At 26.2% G+C, this 22,103-nt stretch overlaps 1 protein-coding gene across 1 annotated transcript; it reads right to left on the bottom strand.

The window, feature by feature from the left end:
- Window positions 1-4,878: 4,878 nt before the first annotated feature.
- LOC135926946 (uncharacterized) lies at window positions 4,879-21,428 on the bottom strand. The gene is made up of 7 exons (XM_065462879.1): window positions 18,554-21,428; window positions 7,491-7,679; window positions 6,850-6,999; window positions 6,300-6,356; window positions 6,153-6,221; window positions 5,549-5,682; window positions 4,879-5,093 (listed from the first exon to the last, which is right to left on the bottom strand). The coding sequence occupies exons 1-7, from the start codon at window positions 21,426-21,428 to the stop codon at window positions 4,905-4,907; spliced, it is 3,663 nt and encodes a 1,220-aa protein (XP_065318951.1). The 3' UTR covers window positions 4,879-4,904.
- Window positions 21,429-22,103: the final 675 nt, after the last annotated feature.

Below are 22,103 nucleotides of genomic sequence, written 5' to 3'. Positions count from 1 at the left end.
AAACTTGTGTCGCCGGTACACCCATGACTATTCTAGACAAGGTATATTCTGGATATATTGAAGAATTTTCCTCCCAGAATTTTAAAATATTTGTATCTCTATTTATTCTCTTAACTTCTGAGAACTTTTCTATTAAAGATACAATAGATATTTTATGCTCCTTTCTATCTAATGATAATTTAATTATTTTTTTCTCTATCTAATAGTAAAATTTCCAGATCATCAATATTGTTATCATTTATCGCTACAACCAGTATTGTAAATAAGTTTTGGGTATGCCATAAATCCTCAAGATGGTCTATAGCCATTTTTTTTTGCTCAATACTTAATAAAACTTGATATCGAGGGTCTAAATATATTGAAGCATATGTTGCTATCTAATTTTTATATTTTCTAATACTTCATATGAAAAAGAACTTGTAAATCTTTCTAACTCTAATCTAAATCTTATCCATATGCCATAAAAATCCGATAAACATAACTGTTCTGCTTGCAATCTTAATGTAGTTATTTTTAAAGGAACCAACATACTAGTAAGGTCTTTTATTTAATTCCAATCATCTTCCGACAAAATGACTTCACATGCTCCTATAATAAAATCATTACAGAAATCTTTCAAACTTATTAATAGCTCTAGCATCAAACAAATAGAGGACCAACGTGTTGTGCAATCTAATATTGCCTTTTCATAGATTTTAATATTCTTACAATTGTGGGAGTTCTTAAATATTTTACAACATCCCTTGCTTTATCAATAGTTTTAAAGTGATTATTTTTTAGGGAATCATTAATAGCCAATTGTAGCGTATGGGCTGCACATCTGATACAGTATATTTTTGTGGATAAATCTTTTATTATTTCCAGTAAATCAATTTCACTTATGTCCTCATAATTATCATCATCTATATCATCCATTTCTTCCAGTGAACATTCTAATAATATGATTGATTTTACTAGATTGGCACCATCATCCGTAGTATATAAACGTTTCTTATAGGAATATGAAATTTATTTAATGTTTCTAATATCATTGTTTTTATATTTTCAGAAGTTGAACTCTCTTTAATCTCCTTCATAGCTAACTTCTTAATATTATATTATTTCCTTTTATATTCTGTATATTTATTCCTATAATATTTCTCCCTAATCTTTGGGCGGAATCAATTTTTAATGAAATTAATTTGTTTTTGTTTCTTTTATTATTTTTGCTTGTATTTTTATCTATTCATTATAAAATATTATTTACACTAGAAAATAATTTATGGTATCAATATCAATCTCTAAATAAAATGAAATGAAGTCCAGGAAGAAAAACGCGAAGATAAAATAAATGATTCCACAAAAAAAATTAATAAAATTATAATAAAAATTTTTTAACCTGAAACCTTGGACCCTTTACTTTTTAAAAGGTTCCGGGTGCGGATTCAGCCAAAATACGAGGGTTCTGGAGGGTCCGGGTCGTGGTTCACATCCCTGGTCATAACCCTATTTACAGAATGTTAGCCACTTAAAAATTAATCCTCTAGCCAGTTTGTGATTCAATCTCGAAAAACGATTTTAACAACTTCCCAACTACTCGAGATAATTTGAGCTTCCTTTATACAATTATTTCAATATAAAAAAGGTACAGAGTATTCTTTTCCCAAATTGAGAGGTTTTGGCAGAAAATTCCGTCATAAAAATGATAGGGATATTTAGGTTACCCAATTATATGAACGAAAAGCTTCGATTTATACCATATTGAAAGGCGAATTCAATATTTTGGGACGTATAGTTTTCTCATAGGCTAGTATCCTTTTACCAAAATTTCTTTATTGCATTAAGGATTGTATTAACAAATTACCGTAGCGTACGGAGCTTAATTCTTCCGTCATAAGTTAATCAAGCCCTATTTCCCTTCAACAATAATACCAGTTAGAGTTAAATAGCTTGGAAATATCTTTTTAAAAGATTTACTAAAATTCGACAAAATAAAATCGAGTAAAACAATATTTTAAATACTTGTTAAAATCTACTGATATATAACAGATCAACGTTGTTCACTTGATGAACATACTATTCAAGCTTGCCTATGCCTAAAAATTTACGCATTTAATTATTTTCCTTATATTAAATTACTATCAATCTTTAGCACTGTATTTTATGACATTTTGTTATATTTTTGTATGAAATTAAAAGTTTCAAAATTAATATGTTTACTTTTTTATCTGATTGGTTTGGTATCCGGTTATTTATAAAAAAAATTATGATTAAATCAATATTTTTAATCTTCTCGTTTTTTCAGGATTTTGAATCCTAATCTAAAAAATTGTTTAAAAAAATCTCGAATAGTTTTTTTTTTAAAATAATAAAGCTTCATAGTATTTTTTCCATGTTTATTTAAAGATACAATTAATGTTTTAAAATCACTATTTCTATTCTTTTAATTTACTAATAGTTTGAATTTAAACCAATTCTAATAACAAAAAAGAAATAAATGATATCGGGTAAATTTATATTTTAGAACCAATATAATATTTCATCAATTTCGGGTTTGTAATGTTGGTTCCAAAGCTATTGATGGAAGCAAATATAGAATTAAGGAAACGCGTTACTTTTTTATGCACAATTTATTATTATATTATAATTATTTTATCATTGTTAAATGTTTGTTTAAATATAATATTTAAAAAAAATTTCATAAATATTTTAAAAAACTTTTTTAATTCCCTTATATTTTTATCAGTATAGCGGATGTTATCAATTTTGTTAGAGTAGTGTGGATATATTGATCGTTGATTACATTAGTCTGACTAGATCATATTATAATGGAAACATCTTTGTACTTACTAAGCAAAGTGATTATTTATTATGGAATGTTCAAACCTGACTAAATTTATAAAGGTGTATCTTTTTTTATTGAAATTCTATGTTTTAGTGTTTTTTTTTAAATGTGTAATCTATAGGATTAATTAAGATGATGACTTATATAGAAAGATATATATTCTTTTATAATTTTTTATAAAATTATTATTTTATAAGATGATCCTACACATCAAAATAAAATAAAACTTAATACATAGAATACGTTAAGGTTGTTTAAATTTATTATATATTCATTTTTTGCGCTGATTTTACAAAAAGTTGGGGTTTTTCACATTAATTTAATCTTCATTTTTGAATTAATTTTATTTTTCTGAAAAAACAAAATTAAAGTACATACTTGTTATTTTTCATTTTTTTGGATATTATGGTTTATTTTTATTGTTATGAGGGTATAAAGCAATTGAGTTAGATTCTACATTTGTATTAGATATTATATTGATTAGCGAATCTTGTTTATAATTAATTATAGTTAAATGCCCCCCCCCCCCAGAAAATAATATATAAATAGAGCAAATAAATTTATAAATACTTATTTTAAAAAATTAGCATCTTTTAGTGTCCCTTTTTATAAAAATCTAGCAACACCCCTAGTTCACATTGTCATTGATAATTTTTTTTTATATTTGACTAAGTAAAGAAAAAAATTTAGTGGATATAAATAATTTAATAGGCTGTATTCTGGTTCGTCTTATTTCTAAACAGTCGTCCATTTAGCCGTCTATATGACTTCCTCTAAACAGCTTAAAAAGAAAGAGACTCCTTAGATTTATATATGATAGTTTATTTGCACGGAAAAGATATATTTATAAAAAATAATATCTATTTAATGTACAAACCTAAATTGGGTGTTCCAGTTCAAAATCTGTTAAGACCAAGGTTAAACAGAAATAATTCGAAAAATAAGATTAATCAGGACACTGTAATATTTATAAGGTTAATTGTGACATATTTATATGAAGTTTTATATTTATAACTTAAACACAAATAATTTATTCTAGAAATAATCTTATTTTTGAGCAAGTTAGGAAACATCTATTTTAAACAATACTTACTAGGCGTTATCTTTCTAATATAGCCCTAAAAATACTACAAGGTTAAAATTTGAGTTTTTAAATCCTCGCACAATAAAAAATTATATCCATTTTTTGTTTTGAGTATACATTCCCATGAACTTGCAAAATAATTTCATGGTTCAACCAATTAAATTTCTTTGAATAACTGAATTAATTCCCTTTTTTTTAAATATATCTAATATATTATTTAGTTTTTATTGTATTATTTGGTATCGCTGAAGATGAATGTTTAAAATAAAATTATAAGGAGAAGAATATTTATCTATAATAGAGTTGTACAGATCTGAGTATTGAAATACGATTTTAAATTTTTTTTGATTTAATAAATAAAATGTACATAAATTTATTTTAATGAATATAAATATCAAAATTGAGCACGACGAATAAAAGATTCCTTTTTAAAGATACATCTAATTAGATATCTTAGACAGCTTATATATATATTATATTATTTTTTCCTCATAAGGTATTGTGTAAAATGAATAACTTAAAATTTTGGCTTTAAAGTTAAACGCGATTTAATGAATGTAATATGATTACTTGATCAAATTGTTTGCACATATTCACTGTGTAAGGGAGTAAGAATTGACTGAGTTAAGATAATTGATTTTCAAAAATAAATAGAAGGGGAAAAAAAAAATTTTTAAAGATATTATTTGAAAAAAATATTCATAATAATACAGCATAACATATTATATAAGCACGTTAATACAGTTATAATATAAATACAAATTGGCGTAAAATTTGAAAACCAGAATGGATAATTTGGAGTTCTTTTTATAATAAGAGTTAAAATAAAACGTGGCACTTTTATTTATCACACTATAATAATTAGATTTGATTGATTTTGACGAGTATTTATATGGCAGCAAATGCAAACAAAATATGTATCTTTGTTTCAAACTTAAATATCCAAAATAAATTATATATTCATCTTCATGTCAATAATCTAGATAGTATTTAATCTCAGCAACTTTTAGAAATTCTTTCTCTTCTCTTAAGATGACGCATGCGTGTTCTCCAATCTTCTTTCCATAAAATAACGATACCTCTCTTGTTAATGACGAGTCCAGGACGTTCAGAATTTCTTGAAACATGTCCTAACAGAAGATATTTTTCTCCTAACTTTAAACGCCTACACTTGCAAGTTACGTGCTTTAATTTTATTTCATGAATTTTTAAATATTATAGGATATAAATTGTAGTTAAGAGGCTCAAGACTGTTACCAATAGACCTAGAACCATTGATAATGGTCAGATCTTCAAACCGTTCTAGACTACTTTAAACTATATAAGGGCAAAGACCTGTTATGGGAAAGAGTGAACTAATATTATAAAAAACCTTACCGGAATAAATAAATTTTATATCATATTTAAAATTTTGGTTCCAAAAATATTTTTTTCTAATATGTGTACTTTAAAGATTGTCATTCAACTCTACAAAACATATTCATCCTCTTCCTAAAATGACCATTCAAGTTTAAACCAATTAAATATAAATACCAATCTCAATACAGTATACAAAATGAATGACATATAAAAATCGTCTTTGAGGAGTGATCGCATTTCGGTGATTTTATATTTTAAAATAATCATAATAACTTAGAAACCTTTTCTTTGATCCAAAGATATTCTTCCTTTTGTTTAAGCTTAAAAGCCCTTCCTTTGAATATCTTCATCAAATATACCGTGTATCTTATCCAAGGACCTATTGATTCTCTAGATAATATTCTCGCTTGAATTGCTAATTTTTAAAAAAGAAATCAGTGTTTTAAAAGATGCATATATTATATGATTAGTATAAGTAATACTCATTTCTTTCTATTTCCATGAACATGAAAGTTTTTTTAAAAAAAATAGTCTCAACAAAATAATTTAACTTTTGACGATAGGGATGGTAAATGTAAACTTAAATATAATAAATTGAGTCATAGATGCCCCATCTCCACATTCTTTATTTTTAGGGCTTCCTATATAATCTATTAATGATAACATATTAAAAATGTTATTGAAAATTCTATAAAATTATAATTAAGATGTTTTAAAAAAAATGCGGATTTTATAAAATTGTTTCTAAATTTTCAAGACATCAAGAAGGGTTTTTATAATAAACTTAAGTGGTGTGATTTCTCAATCAATATAAGACTGGATCACGATTATGGTCTCGTTTAAAAAAAGTATATATTATAGAATTTATATCTATAAATAAAATACCAAAATCTTTGCGACAAAATTTCTTTTGATTCACTTTCATATTGGAAGCCTTGCATTCTTTGCAAGAATCTTTATTTAAGTTTTAATAAAAAAATATATATATATAATCAATGATATTAATCAAATTTTTAAAAAAATAGTATTTACAAGAATCAGTGTTATAATCTCTATCACTATCGTATCTTGAATCAAATTGAGGGATTTCTATAAAAATATCAAATATTTGATTAGAGAGGTATTTATAATTGCTAAATGTATATAACATAATTCTTTGATAAACATTATCATAAATTAAGCAAATTTGATTTAATATTATTTTTTATTTTATGTGTTAAAACTTGCATAAAATAATTAATCAAAAATAGAGGTATAAAAGACAACCCCGCCTAGGGTGACAAGCTAAGTTGTTAAGCCTTAATAGGTTTCGAAATATGAGGGAGAGGGGGCATGCAAATTTTTGTTTTGTGAGGGTGAAATATTTTTGTAATACGTCTAACTAGTATTATATCATTAATTATTAAATAAAGCTAATAATAACTAGGAATAATTTAAATATATATTTTTATCAATAGTTTTAAATAAATTTTATTCATAATATTTAAACATGATATAAATGAAGAATATTTGTCATATTTACATGCGTAAAATATTTGAAGAGAATATTTTATAAATAATGCATATAATGATATTCACTCACTGACACAGGGGGCAATAGGGGAACGACTTTGTTGATAACCCTTGCTACATCTGTTGCAAGTTATTCCTGTTACCCCATCTTTACAAGGGCACTGTCCAGTGGTTTGATTACATGTCTTACCCGAGGCTCCTACTGGGTGACAATCGCAAGCTATAAAAATTAAATAATATTTTTTAAAAATATTTTGAAGAATTTCTATATTTATTTTCATTTTAGAATAAAATGATTAGGAATATTAAGAATTATGTATTATAATAGGGACTTCGCTGCCCGCCGGATAAAAAAAATAAGCCGACATTTGGCTAAGAGGAGGGGGATTGCCTTCGGTTTTGAGAAAAAGGGATGGTCCTCGCCCGGGAGCAAATCTTGTGTTAGAGAGGAATTGGGAAAAGCGGCCTTCGACCTTATCTGGAGATGAATGAGACAATCTTCGGCTGAGAGAAAATTGGAGAGGGCCATTTTCTGGGCTGAAAAATATGACTACCCTTCTCGTTTAAAGTATCCAGTTAATTCCCAAGACATCACGATTAATATTAAAACTTTTCTCTGTAAAAATATCACTAAGGTAAGGTAATATATGAGCATTTTACTCCAATAAATTAATGTGCATTATCTTAATCAGCAAGAAATATATTTAATACCTTTACAAGCTTTTCTATGAGTAATGTGTTTGGTTGGATCTCTATAATAACCTTCTTTGCAGTAATGACAATGTCGACCAGCGGTACTATGCCTACATCCTATGCAGACTCCTCCGCTTTTACCCCCAGACAATTTGTAAAGCTCCATGTTAAATTGGCATCTCTTGGCATGTAAATTACACTTGCAAGCTAAATATATTTTTTTAATTTTTAACCATATTATAAATTGTTATTTTTAAATACTAATATTTTATTATGATCGCATTTACTTTAAAATTTTTATTACGCTTGTTATTTTAAAGACCTAAAATTATGACTTACTCAATTCCTTAACTCGATAAAGTACAGATATTAAAAAGTAAGAGCAGAGAGTGATTTTCAAATAAATATAGTGGATCCGGCGTCTCCTAACCAAAATATATATCTTTAATCTATGCAAAAACTTCCTTTGATTGTTCATCTTATTAGTTTCACTTATTATAAATGATATAGTGAACTTTTCCTAAGCATATCTAGAAAAGTTAACATTTTTATACAGCAGTAGTAATCCTGTAATAGGGCCTCTCTTTACTTCTCTTCTCCTCTAAGAATGAGATAAAGAAAGACTTGACATGACTAAGAATTTAGAGAAAGGGGAAATTAAAAAGGGGGGGGGGAGTATATGTATAAATTGCCTTGAGTGGATGCACTTAAAAGAGCCCACGAATAAGCCTTTTACAATTGTCCATATTTTGATCAAAACAAAAAAAATAACAAAAATTAACATTTTAAGAAATGCACATTTCTCTACATCTGCTAGTGGACCCATCCTTCAAAAAATCTATGATTTATGTAGTGCACAAAAATACATATTTCGAAACCCTAAAGATTCGCGGCGAAGAATATAAAAATACCGCATATTTTGTATACTTCGCGGTGAATTCGTGCTAACTGTAAATGCAGGGTTACTCGTTGAAAGATATTGAAATTCGCTTATCCCGGTCTCAAAATAAATATAATATTTTCAAATTTTTTATAAATTTATTAATAAAATTTAATTTAAAAAAATTTTTTATTATGAAATTCTCATAAAATTTTAAATTTTTTTATCGATTAATGATAGAATAATACATTCTATGTATAAATATGATATTATTTTTAATTAAAAATTATTATGTAAAATTAAACAGTTTTATTTTTTAAATAAAAAAAAATACCTTTCATAGATTATTCATCTCCAAGGTATCAAAATGATATTTAATTTTATCTTTACCAAAAGTGTCATATGTCAACATTATATAAAATACAATTATGTGTATACCGACATAAAAATAAATAATTCATATAAATATTATCAATTTAATGTTTTCATGGATCGCAGTGGAATAAGGACCTTCTAGAGAGCCATGTGTGGCATTAACTATGAATGCACCCCTGATTTTATACAATTTTAATTTTACATTACAAATAGGGGAGACTGGGGCTTAATAAACGGGGGCGTGCCAAATCACTAATTTTAATATTGAATACATTGGAATTAGGGATGTACCGATATTTTTAACGGGTCAGATCGGGCCGATATTTCACCCATTTTAAAATATCGGTTATCGGTCAATATTATAAAATTTTCCGATCCGATATTAAATGGCCTTGTAAACAAAAATAAAATGTAAAATTTTTAAAAATGTTAATCTAAAATCATTTATTTTTATAAATAAAATAGAAATCCATTTTTATGTATATTTTTTTAATAATAATAAGGCGTACCCAGATATTCAGCACTTCTATAATTTTCATTCTGACATGATGCCAATTTTGAATTTTTTTGTTATTTTGCTAATAATGCGTTTTTCCTTAAACCATCTACCAAACCGGTTGAAACACTAAAATTTACTAATACACACTTATGATTAATATAATATTCCTATTATAGTTTTTATTTTTATTGCAAATATATATAGACTATAATATTTTTTAATGTTTTTTTATTTTAAAAAAACTATCAAAATTAGTTCTATTTGATAATTTTCAAGAATTTATGATCGCAACATCAATAAAAAAAAAATAGTTCACCATTTTTTTAATCTTATATATTTATTATATATGTTGACACTATAATGTCGAACAAATCAACGCCATTCTGAATTATATAAATTTATAAGGGTTGAATTTAAAAAAATTAAGAAGAATGTGAAAACATTGCATGGAGGAGGCGTAAGAGTTCTGCATAATGATGTAAATAAATTATCATTTAAATTGTTTCTAGGGGAACCAAAAAATTTTTTTAAGGTTTCAGTTATGAAAAATCTAAGGCGTTTTAGTTAATATAAAAGCTTCCAAAAGCATTTAGATAGGAGGCATGATTATTTAACTCCGTTTCATCACTACACTAAGGATTTCTCAAAGAAGGTTGGATTAGTTTTCATCGACTATTAGTAATAGTTTTTCCATAAAGTTATTCTAATTCTAAAAAAATTTTAAATTGATATTTACAAAACGGATAATTTAAAATTTTTTTAATTAACGAAACCTAAGGATAAAAACAACATGAATAGTAGAAATAATTTTATAAAAGAAAAAATTTATGATTACATGAGGAAATAATCATTAAAAAAAATTTTATACTACTATTTAATCGACATTCCAAATATGGTACATTATATAGTATAGATAGAATTATGGACCAAAATTATATAGAATATGTTAAGGCATATGTAAGGAATAAATTTATATTCATTCCATTTAAAAAGAAATGAGTTCTATATCAACTGGAGAGTCTAGAACATTTAGTATTTAACAAAATTTGATGGCATTTATAGCACTGAAAAATAAATATTTTCCAATTTTTTTATAGCATAATAGAATCTCCGAACTATAAAAAGCATACTTTGCAACAAAAAATTAGATCTCAAAAACCTATAAATCACAATTGTACCATATATGTTGATGCTGATCATTAATGGGTTAAAAAAATTAAGTCAAGTTTTGCTTTAACAATAGTGTTCAAATTAGAGAAGTCCATTTTATACAAAATTTAATTTTTTTAAAATGAATAAGATAGATAAAATATAAAAATTATTGTTTAAAAAAACCCCATCATTTTGTTGTTTATATAATTCAATTAAAATTCTACCGACGTAAAAAGGCATACACTATCTATTGGCTTAATTGACATGAGCATGACAACCCATTTAATTTGAAAGAAAGGTTATTAATAATATTAATATGAGATTTTAAGGGTTTTATAATTGTTCATCAATCGAATGATTTATATATTATTTTAAAAAATCACTGTTGGTAACGGGCTTTAATAAATAAAATTTCTTTTTAATAAAATATCGAACCAATAAATTATATAATATTATATAAAGTCTTAGCCATTAATGGCAATTTTAATATTCATTAAGCGTGTAAAAAAAGGGGGTCTTTTAAAACTGGGATTTGCATATTATAATCAGTTGGGGTCTTTAATAATAAATTATTTTCATATTATCACAAATCTAATTTATCATTTTTAGAGTAAGGTAAGGAAGGGGGTATTTATTTATATATTTTATGCTAGCTATAATAATTGTAGTATGATCAATGTATATTCGTGAAATTATTAAAATAAATTTGTAATTTTAAAATATCATTTCTAGAAAATGGTAAAAAATATTGCAAATAGTCAAATGATTTGTTAAAAATTCAATCTAAACTCTTAATATAAGATCGACTCATTTAGCTTAAAAGTTTTTCAGGATTGTAAACAACTTTTATAATTACACAGAATTTCCAGTTCAGCTAATACCCAATTCTCGTAACTTTTATTTCATATATTTTAATGTTATTTTCTCAACTACTCAAATTCAAGCCATCTTATGAGTAAATTTTAATTGTTTTTCTAAGCCTGCTAGTGATAAGTCATATTTTCAAAAAAATTTCTGTTTATATAAATTTTATTTTAATAAGATTTATTTAAATTTCTTATCTTATCAAATGTCCCAATATACTTATTATGTTCGATGTCAAAGGAATATATATACTAAATTGTATAAATAAAATATAAAAAAAATTTCTAAGAAATAGTATAATATTAAAAAAATGTGTAATTCATTTTAACAAAAATTTTTATCATGTTTTTTTGCAAGTTGCAAAAACGTGGTAAGGCATAAATAAGATTTTGATTTTTTTTATTCTAGTTTTCTTCAATTTTTTGTTTTTAAATCCCCAAAAGTCATTTTGACAAAAAAAAATGGATGTTTTGATAATGCATTAATTAGGGTTGTATTATATTTGATCATTATTAATTCTTTAATACCGTAATAGTCGAAGCTTGCACAGGTAATTTCAGTATTCAGTTTAAAGAAATATTTTCTAGCCTGATTTTTGGCAGGGCCTAGTCTAGTAAAAAAAATATAAACATTTTCAAATAAATCTATATTAAAAAAATCAAATTATTTTATGGCCCGGTCAGAATTTAGAACGGGTCTGCAAATCTCTGATATATAACAATCTTTATAAAGTAATCACTCAAGGTTAAACGAAACGAATTTAATATAGTTGCAAATAAATGTGCAAAGAAAAAGATATAGCATGAGTTATATGATTTTAAAAATTGGATTCATCGAAAATCAATTTATGTGAAATTTAAAAAAATGAAATTACCATTTTTTATTGCCGATAAATATAGTGATGGGTTCCCTTCAATTTCTTTTAAAAGAAAAAATTTAATAGCAAATAATTTTTCAATAAATAAAAAATCATTTACATACAAAAAATAGAATAGAAGACAATCAGTGGTAATTTTTTTACCGACAAACGGTGATTCTTTTAAAGATCTTAGGTGTTGAAGATGACAATAAAGCTTGCCACAAATGATGAATTCATGTTTTTACAAATTCATGTATTTATTTAAAAGAATAATTAAATACGTGCTCTCAATAAAAAAATTGTAATTAAAATGCGGTGAATATTGTATGTAGATTTGGAGATTTGGTTGGTAAAAATAAACATCAGTATACTATACATATAATTCTTTTGCGAATTGTATGTATAATCTATAACTGATTAACAAAATTTAAAATCATAGGATATTAATTTTTAAGAGATACAACCCAAAATCATATATTAGAACGCCGAACTGAAAAGAAAAATCACGCAAATAATTTTTGAATTATATATTTATCAAATTATGATATTTTTAATTTATTCAACTTTTTTCATATATTAATATGGTTAAATTATTTTAATGTTAGTTTTATATTAATAAAAAATCATATGGATATGAAAGATACATTAAAAAGTAGTAATTAAATAAAAAATGTTTTAATCTTGAGAAACTAAAATGGTCACCATTTTAGTTCTAAATATTTAATTTGACCTTTAGTGCTAGTGACAGCCTTAACTACTCTTCACAACACTAATTCACGGCGAAGTATACAAATATGCTATCTTATTATTTTTCGACGCGAATTCGCGTTAATGGTGAACGGTAATTCGTTTAGACAGATTTCGGATCAAGGTTTCACATCTCTATTTGGGAAAAAATTTTCACAAATATTTGACCCTTTTCACTGATCGTATTTATTTATATGCTTATATTTACTTATCATTATTACAAAATCACACATATTTATCTATTGAGTTCAAATCGGAAAGCAGACCATTCTTTAAACAATATCGTTGTCTGATAAAAAAAAAAATTTGGTCATTTTTGATGTGTGATATAGCACCTTTCTGCAAACGTTAATAGAATGATTCATAACATGAATTTTATTTTTCACCAATAACTTTTTTCAAATATCTCAAAACTTGTTGGGTTGTAAGTAATACAATTTTTCTTATTTTTTTCTTTGATATTGTTAAATTGAGTATTTTTGGATTGATCTCCGAAATTTCTATCATGATAATTCATCCCATCTTATTTGAGTTTTTTTTATTCAAAGAAATTGGACAATCATGTATTAAATCAAAACATAACTTTAAAAAATATGAAAATATTAAGCATGAAAAATGATAAAATACAACTGTGTAACTTTTGTAAAAAAAATTGTGAATTTTAGTAATGCTGTGGCGATCAATTCAGGAATGTTAGAGTGGTGTTTATTTTAATTTATTTATTTATACTATTTATTAAAAATTTGAATATCTCTAATAATTATCGATATCATTTAGATTTTATAATTAATATATAGGACATGATAAGCTCTATGAGACATTATAAATTTAAAACTTTATCACATTCTTTCTTTATAAAATTTTCTGTTGAAATATAATAGATATGAAAATAAAATTTATAGCGATCTGATTCAGTTCAGGGTAGTAAATAAAAAAAAAAGAATTGTAGTATAAAAATTTAAGGTTAGTCACAATTTTGGGGCAGAAATTATTATGCATCTTTCAGTTCAAATCAAATATCTAAGATAATAAAAACATCCAAGGACTGAACCTCTTCACACTTGAACATCCTATCATTCTATACCTTTCCTATGACAGTAGCAATGGGGGGGGCAAAGGGATCAAGCCTCCTGAAAAATTTGAAGGGCCCCTTGAAAATAAAAGTGAAAGTCATTTTAAAAATGTTAGCTAAAAAAGGTCAATTTGAGTAAAGACTAGTGATGCCACTGACATAGAGCTTACTTTAGTAAGCCATGGCCTAATGATGACAAACCACTGCCATAATTCGTTTTTAAGAATTCCTATATGTAACGAGAAAAACGAAAACCTTTTCTAAATCTATAATAACGTAACATCTAAGAATTTAAATAAAAAAATTAAATTAGCGATTAGAATAATGATATAGTGTTTTAACATAAAAAAATATATCAATCAGCCAATTTACATTTGAATTAAAACATTAAAATAGCCTTATAAAAAAAACTATCTCCTCTTGAAGTTACTCCCTTTTTTATTACACAAAACAAAGGTAAAATATTTTAGAATCTTGAAAATTTGTTGTTTTTAATTTTTTGAAGTGGATTTTTTTATTGTGTATAGAGAGATGATATATTTACAAAAGAAATGTATGTTTTATTTAATGCTAAGTTTATTTTAAAGAAAAATATTTTTCTTTTATAAAAACAGCATCTATATCTATATTAATGTTATGATTGTTCAACTTATTATCTCTCTATATATCATTATTATAATTCGTACTTTTGAAAAAAAATTTTTTATCTTAGTAAATAAACAAAAAATCACCATTATATTAAAGCACGTAGATAGATAGATTTGGGTTATGAAAATAATATATACGCAGATATTTGTATATAAAAATGATATGATTACGAAACATGATTTTTTTATTATCTTTTAGCAAGTTTAAAGTTTTACAATGATTAAAGTTATATTTGTGGCAGAGAAAACTTTTATGTTCTAATTATAACGCCCTTTTTTTAAAAGAACTAAGATGAATTAATATTTATGCATACATTAGTGTTAGGAATGAACCAATTTTTTATCGGTTATCGGTCAATATTGTTAAATTGTCCGATTATCAAAATCGGGGATAAAAAATTATTTAGAATAATAATTAGGGTATTAATATTGAATTATGAATTTGGAAAATATTTTTGGTAAACTATATTTCCTATAGACATTTCCACACTGACCGATATCAACTTATTATAGGTAAATTCTAATCCGTTCTAAATACCTGCATCGGTATATTACATTTTTAGTTATCATCAATATGTTTTCTCCACCAATGTATTATTTTATCAATAATTATTCAATGTGTTTTTTAAATTTTAATCAGATTTCTATTCCAGCATAATGAAGAATACCTACATTATAAACTTCAGACAATTTTTGCCATGAACTATTTCTGATTTATATGCTTTCAAAGAATATTTTATATAAAATTAAAAATGATTAAAATCGTTTAAAATTTATAGGGTGTTTTATACATCGTGCTGAAATTAGTTTTGTTGAGATTTGAGCTAATTTAAAAAAAAACGTCTAACTCAATATTTTATCTAGAAAAATATTATGCAAACCGGAAGATTTTGCTCATAGATGGCACGAAAGTATAGACATCTATTAGGGAAATATAAAGGTTTGGACAATATTTTTCTGGCTAAAATATTGAGTTAACCGTTTTTAAAAATCGGGTTTAATTGTCGTTTAATAGTACGCACTAATTGAACGTTTCAACGCAGCATTTCAAAGGCAAAAAAATAACGTAAACGCAACTATGTTTAAATTCGAACCATTAATTTTGATTTTTTTAATAGGAAATGTCTAAATTAAAAATAAAAAAATGCTGTCCAATTGTGGGCTGTAACAACATTAGCTAAAATATGTTTCCAGCAAAATTCGATATTTTAAATTTTAAAAAGGTACTTAATAAATGATATAGATTGAGAAAATAATACATTGCAGGGCAAAGTAGAGTTCAGCGCCTAAATAAGGGGGAAAGTCGTGATTGGCAACATGCAGGTATATGCTCCTACCCATTAAAAGTATATAAGCCTTTTTAAGTTATATAGGCACCCCCCCCCTCCTTCTTACAATTCATGCAGAGGCAGACACGAGTTATATTTGATAAGTATATATCTGTGTATTTATCTAAAATTTAACTTAATTATAAGAAAAGTTGTTTGTCTCGTTACTCTATTTAGGACCATGCAAACGAAAGGGCGAGGGAGCAGAAGTTCTAAACCGCCAAAATTAAATTATTTATGGGCCGCCCAATTTTATTCTTATGTATTAAGAAGTCAATGGTAATGTAAAAAATTATAAATATTACTTAAATTATGCTTAATATCACCTAATGCAGTTATTCATAACAAATTATGCTTTATTTATTATAATTGCTTAAATCAAAATTGTTCTTTTGCCAAAAATTTTAAAAATCATAAAATTGAAGATTTTTTTTAAAAGAAGATCAAAAAAATCAACATTTTTGAATAGTTTAATTAATTTTGTTTTCAAAAAAGAATTATTTGTGGAATTTTTTTCAATTTTAATATGATGTAATGTAGTATTTATTAATTTTTTTACATTGTTTAAATGATATTGACATATATATTCATTTTTGGGGGAAAGAAGAATCGGAAAGAGGAAGGGGGGATTGAAGAGTAATTTTTTATTAGCTTTACATTATGTAAAGGATACCAGGCAAATTTACTAAGCCCCCTTCCTCCCTTCCCTAGTTATGCCAAAGTACTGTTAAGTGCGGAATGAGTAAATAATGTATTTTTAAACTGCGATGCAACATTTTACAATAAGTAAATCAATATAAACTGCAATTAATATTTAAATTCAAATTAAATTTTAGAATTGAATTAATTTCACACAAAAAAAAAACAAATTTCATAAATAAATAAGTAATAAAACATTTTCCGATATTTATATTAGTCCCAATCCTCTTACACCTGTAACACTCTTATATATTAAAAATCTTATAATATTCTCCAAAAATCTCCTTAACCTATAAAAAATATATATTAAGAGGCTATCCACTTAAAAGTTCACAGATTATCAGTTGTATTTGTATTAAATTATAATATTATTTTTAAAAAGCTTCTTAGTGTGTCCCTACTCCCTAACGATAAAATATTTTCTATTTATTTTATTTGCTTGTTTATTTTTATTCAACTTTCTTTTTTCCCCGAAGAAAACCCTTCGAATTTTCATATCATAACTTTTGTTTCAATTATCATTATAATTTAAAAACTAATATAATATATGATATATTAAGTGGGTAGATAATAAACTGAAATTTCAATTAAGTTAATAAGATTATCCATAATTTTATGGGTTTTTTAAACTTAAAAAATAATGAATTTTTTAAAAATGAAAACTCATAATACAAAATAATGATTCCCCCCCCCCCCCCTTAAAAAATATTTTATATTTAATATAAATATAGTTTATAATAAATAATACCTCGTTTGTGCAAGACCTTTTGGAGCCATCATTAAAATTTAAAAAATATTGGTCGAAAGATAAAAAAAAGTTTGAAATTATTTTGAATAATTAAATTCAAGCTAATTTCCATATAAATTTTGAAAGCTAATTAAGAGAGCTAAATAATACCTCGTTTGTGCAAGACCTTTTGGAGCCATCATTTAAATTTAAAAAATATTGGTTCGAAAGATAAAAAAAGTTTGAAATTATTTTGAATAATTAAATTCAAGCTAATTTCCATATAAATATTGAAAGTAATTAAGAGAGCTAAATAATACCTCGTTTGTGCAAGACCTTTTGGAGCCATCATTTAAATTTAAAAAATATTGGTTCGAAAGATAAAAAAGTTTGAAATTATTTTGAATAATTAAATTCAAGCTAATTTCCATATAAATTTTGAAAGCTAATTAAGAGAGCTAAATAATACCTCGTTTGTGCAAGACCTTTTGGAGCCATCATTTAAATTTAAAAAATATTGGTTCGAAAGATAAAAAAAAGTTTGAAATTATTTTGAATAATTAAATATTCAAGCTAATTTCCATATAAATATTGAAAGATAATTAAGAGAGCTATCATATTAATTATTATATAACTAATATTTTGTAATTGGCTTCGATTCGCATAAATTTTTAAATATTATAATAGAAAACATGTATTATAAATAAAAAAAATTCGATTTGAATATCTTTAAAACAATTATGACACGTCGCTTTTATTAATATTAATAAGCAGGTAGGTAAAATATAATTTATGCAACATATATGTTACTACCATTAATGTGCGGTGCAAATCAGGCAGGAAATATGATATGTAATATCTACGAAATCAGATTTTTAAAATTTTAACACGAAATAGATGATTTAAATTTTCATAACAGACAGAGCGCGTTTTTAAATTTAAGATCTAATTTTACCCCCCAATATATATTCCAGTGTGTGTAAAATACTTACTCTAAAAATTTAAGTAAATTTAGTAAATACACTTTTGGGTTATTTTTAATTTGTGTACTAAAATTGCACTAAATACCTGCTTACGCCCGTTGTTGGTAACATAATACACATCATTGATCTAACTACATAAAAAACTTCCATCTTTTAGTATCTCATAAAATAAAAATTGAACAAGGCAATTTTCTAGATACAACTTATAATTCCTTCTATGTTGGAAAAAATGTTGAATAAAATAATTACGTAAGCATTCGTTGACGTCCTTATCGGTAGCTCTGGCCCATGGTCGGTCGTAGTAAAATTTTTTGCATTTTTCGCACTCGTTTCCGTCAGTGTTATGCTTGCAATCGCAAACCATTCTGTTTTCTGAGTTGCGAACGCATTTGGAACCGTGGCCATTGCATTTACATCTTCCACCCACGGATATGTCAGATATACCGAAAAAATAATCACCAGTGTAGTCATAGATTTGGTCACCTGTTTCAAGGTGATCACTTTTGATTTTTTGAATATTACTATTTTCTATAACTTTTATAGAAGGATTTGGGCGGTAGACATAGTTGTGGGACCATTGGATTGATGGTGTGAAAATAGACACGTTGGGATTATTTATTTGTGAGCTGATAAGATTATTATTTTCGGAGAGATTAGTATTAATAATAGGTAAAACAGGATTAATAGATACAGTTCCCAACCCTCTAGAAGGTAATTCATTAAACTGCTCTTGCTTGTACGCATCGTAATTGTAAATGTGTCGCCTTTCTATAGAATTTGACTCTTTGGCAAAGTATCGAGCGGAAAACAAATCAGCAGTTGTGACATCTGAAGTCAAGTTATTATGGAAGGGAAGGGTTGGTAAAAATGGTGGGAGTGGAGAAGGAAATAATATTATTCTATTATTATCATAACTATTTTTATTATATGATATGAGGTTTTTAAACACAGATTTATTGTTAAATATCGAAGATGAAAGCGGGTAGAGCACTATTTTTATATCGGTGGCTGTTACCCAATCCTGTAAAACGGGACTCGAATCAAAGTCATAAGCTGAAGGCCTACCTTCTAAAGTTGAGAAAGCGATTCTATTATCAATTCCATATTCGTATAAGGATGAGTCAACTATAGATACGTGGGGGATAGATGAGGTTTGATGATGTGATGAATTGGGGCTGTAGAATGGATTATTATCTTTTAATTTAAAAGCTACGCTATTTTTCGATAATTTAGCTGGTTGGGGTAAAATATTAAATTTTTTATCAGTCTTCAGGTATTCGTAACACAGCGCCTCTTGTTCATTAGCCTTGGTGACTTGAGATTTTGGGTTCTTTTGAAAAGTTTTAACACAATCCTGTGCATAATATTGAAATGGTATCCAATTTTTGCGGTGATCCGTGCTTTTATATATTGCCATAGCAACTGGGAGTAATCCGCAAAATTGTATACTGACATATGTGAGCTCGTATTTTTTGTTTAACGAGAGTATTAAATTGACGCTCTCGTCACTTTTGTCATTCGCTTTTTCGGTATTGTGGACTGTATGTTTATTCCTCAAAGGAGCTGAAAGCCAGCAAGTCCTATTATTGGGATTATTTAAATCGGTTAAGTAGTCAATCGATTCGGGGGTTATAATATTTCTTCCATTGGAATGGCATTTATGGCATACTTTGTCATGCATGTCTGTGTTGCCAAATATATCACCAAAACCTTTAGGTTTAACGTCGGTGTTTCTGTGTTCCCAATCTTTATAATAGGTGTAATAATAATTGTTACGATCTTTGTGTTGTTTATTTTGAGAATTACCGTCATTAGCCACCTGTATATCACTTTTGATGAGCCATTGAGTAAGGGCATAATATGAATTCAAGTCTTCGGGTGGCTTGAGAAATTTAAGTGACCTTCTTTTAATGGAACCCGATTCTAATAAATCTTTTCCATCTTCATCGGTTGAATCAGCGAATCCTGAATCATTTTCATCATAGCTGTCTAAATCCCTTTTAGCCGTTTTAAGCGACAGCTTATTTTTATCAAAACCGGAAGATGCATTTAAGTAACAATACAACATATCTATGTTTAATGAAGAATCAGAGTCGCACGAATAAGTCGAATAAAACTTCTTACCAAACGCCACATTTGTAAGATCTGGTAGGCATCTCTTAGGAAACCCTGATATATTGTCATAACAGGGGTCAGTGGGAAGTGATAAACTAGCGGGCAAGTTTTCACCACTTTTAAAGTTATCGTAGAGCTGCGATGACACAACTCTAGGCTTCTCAATCGATCGGTAATAAGAATAAGAAGGGTTATTGTTGCCATTATAATTATTATTAAACGAGCGATATGTCAATTGTCGCGCAGGCCGGTTATCTTGTTTAGGTCGCGAATTAACGGTCGAAAAGTATTTATCCCATTCTAATAACTTGGTCTCGTCGAAAGTCAAAGGTGGCTCTACCGGTCTGTGCCGACGAAAAACTTTATTTTTATGAGGGTCTACGTAATAATAATTTTTGTAGTTTATGTCGGCTACCTCCTTATCATAATTATTTGTTGAATCATGTAAAAATTTTGGTGATTTTTGACTCTGCCTTCGTTTTCCTTTTGATTGTTTAGTTTCTCTCATTATCTTGCTTTTTTCTTGCTCTTTGTAGTATTTGTTAATTTCTTCGTATTTGGTCAATTTTTTTTCAATTTTTTTAGGATCTAGGTTTTTAGAGGTTTCTATATTGTATCCGTCATTACCGTAACTTTTCGGATTATATTTGTAACTCTTTTGAATATTAGATTGACTATTAAATCCTGGGTTATTATTAGTACTATTATTTTTTTGATTTAATTCTTTATCAGGTCGAAATAAGTAATAATAGTAAAGGTCATCATTGTAATGATCTCGGTGTGTGTGGACGGGATTATGTTTAAGCGCAATAGTAGGGGTAATGTTGAAAACCGTTAATATAGTAATTATTGCGAAAAAAGAATTTACGGAATTGACGAAGGATGCTAATTTCGCTAAAGGTTGCCAATTTATAATAAGGTCGATTAGCATAGGAAAACGTTTACTATTAACATTAAGCTTATGTTGTATTGCAGTATCCGAAAACGGGAGTTCATATTTGAAATCCATTAATGGGATGTGATATTTGAAAGCATTGATGTTTATATTGTTATTTTTAGAATATTATAACCCTATATGATCGCGAAAAAGGGGATTCTATAGAAAAACATTATTTCACAGTTATCTATTATTATTTAAAACAAAAAATTAATCAATTCTACATTTTCATATTTCATAACCTTTCAAATGTGTAAAAGCTTTGAAATGATGATATGAACTTTTTTTAAACAAGTTTTTTCTTAACTATTTATCTTCAATTCATGATTTAATTTCTGAAAGAGATCAAAGATAATTTTCATAAGCACTCATTTAGCCTCAACATTCATTATTAATTTTTACATATTTAAAATTTCACTAAATTATTATATGCTCTATTCGGTAATTAATAGTAAGTAATAAAAAAATAATAATTTTAAAATGATCTTATATAATATAACTATAATAAAAGTGGCTAAATTAATAGGAATTATAGTTTCATTTTTTTGTTGTTATTATAAAGTTGCCAATAAATAAGATAAAAATAGTTTATGCTCTTCATAACTAAAAAATTCAAAAAATTATCATAAAAGAATATTATGGATTTTGTTTTTGGAATCAAAAATTAAGTTTCATGAATTCGTGTCCCTATTCTTTCAGTTCATTTTATTGCAAATCAGTCATATTAATCGTATTACTCTAATATAG

Source organism: Gordionus sp. m RMFG-2023, chromosome 3 (genome assembly GCF_954871325.1).
Source record: "Gordionus sp. m RMFG-2023 chromosome 3, tfGorSpeb1-WG-v2, whole genome shotgun sequence".
In the NCBI taxonomy this organism is placed as follows: Eukaryota; Metazoa; Nematomorpha; class Gordioida; order Chordodea; family Parachordodidae; genus Gordionus; species Gordionus sp. m RMFG-2023.
This window is presented reverse-complemented; position numbering and strand designations above follow the sequence as displayed.

Coding starts and splice junctions, on each gene's coding strand:
- LOC135926946 (XM_065462879.1), bottom strand. CDS start 21,428: ATGGATTTCAAATATGAACTCCCGTTTTCGGATACTGCAATACAACAT. Junction 6,222..6,299: donor AGATTATAACACTGATTCTT/GTAAATACTATT, acceptor ACTTAAATAAAG/ATTCTTGCAAAGAATGCAAG. Junction 5,094..5,548: donor ATCTTTGGATCAAAGAAAAG/GTTTCTAAGTTA, acceptor ATAAAATTAAAG/CACGTAACTTGCAAGTGTAG.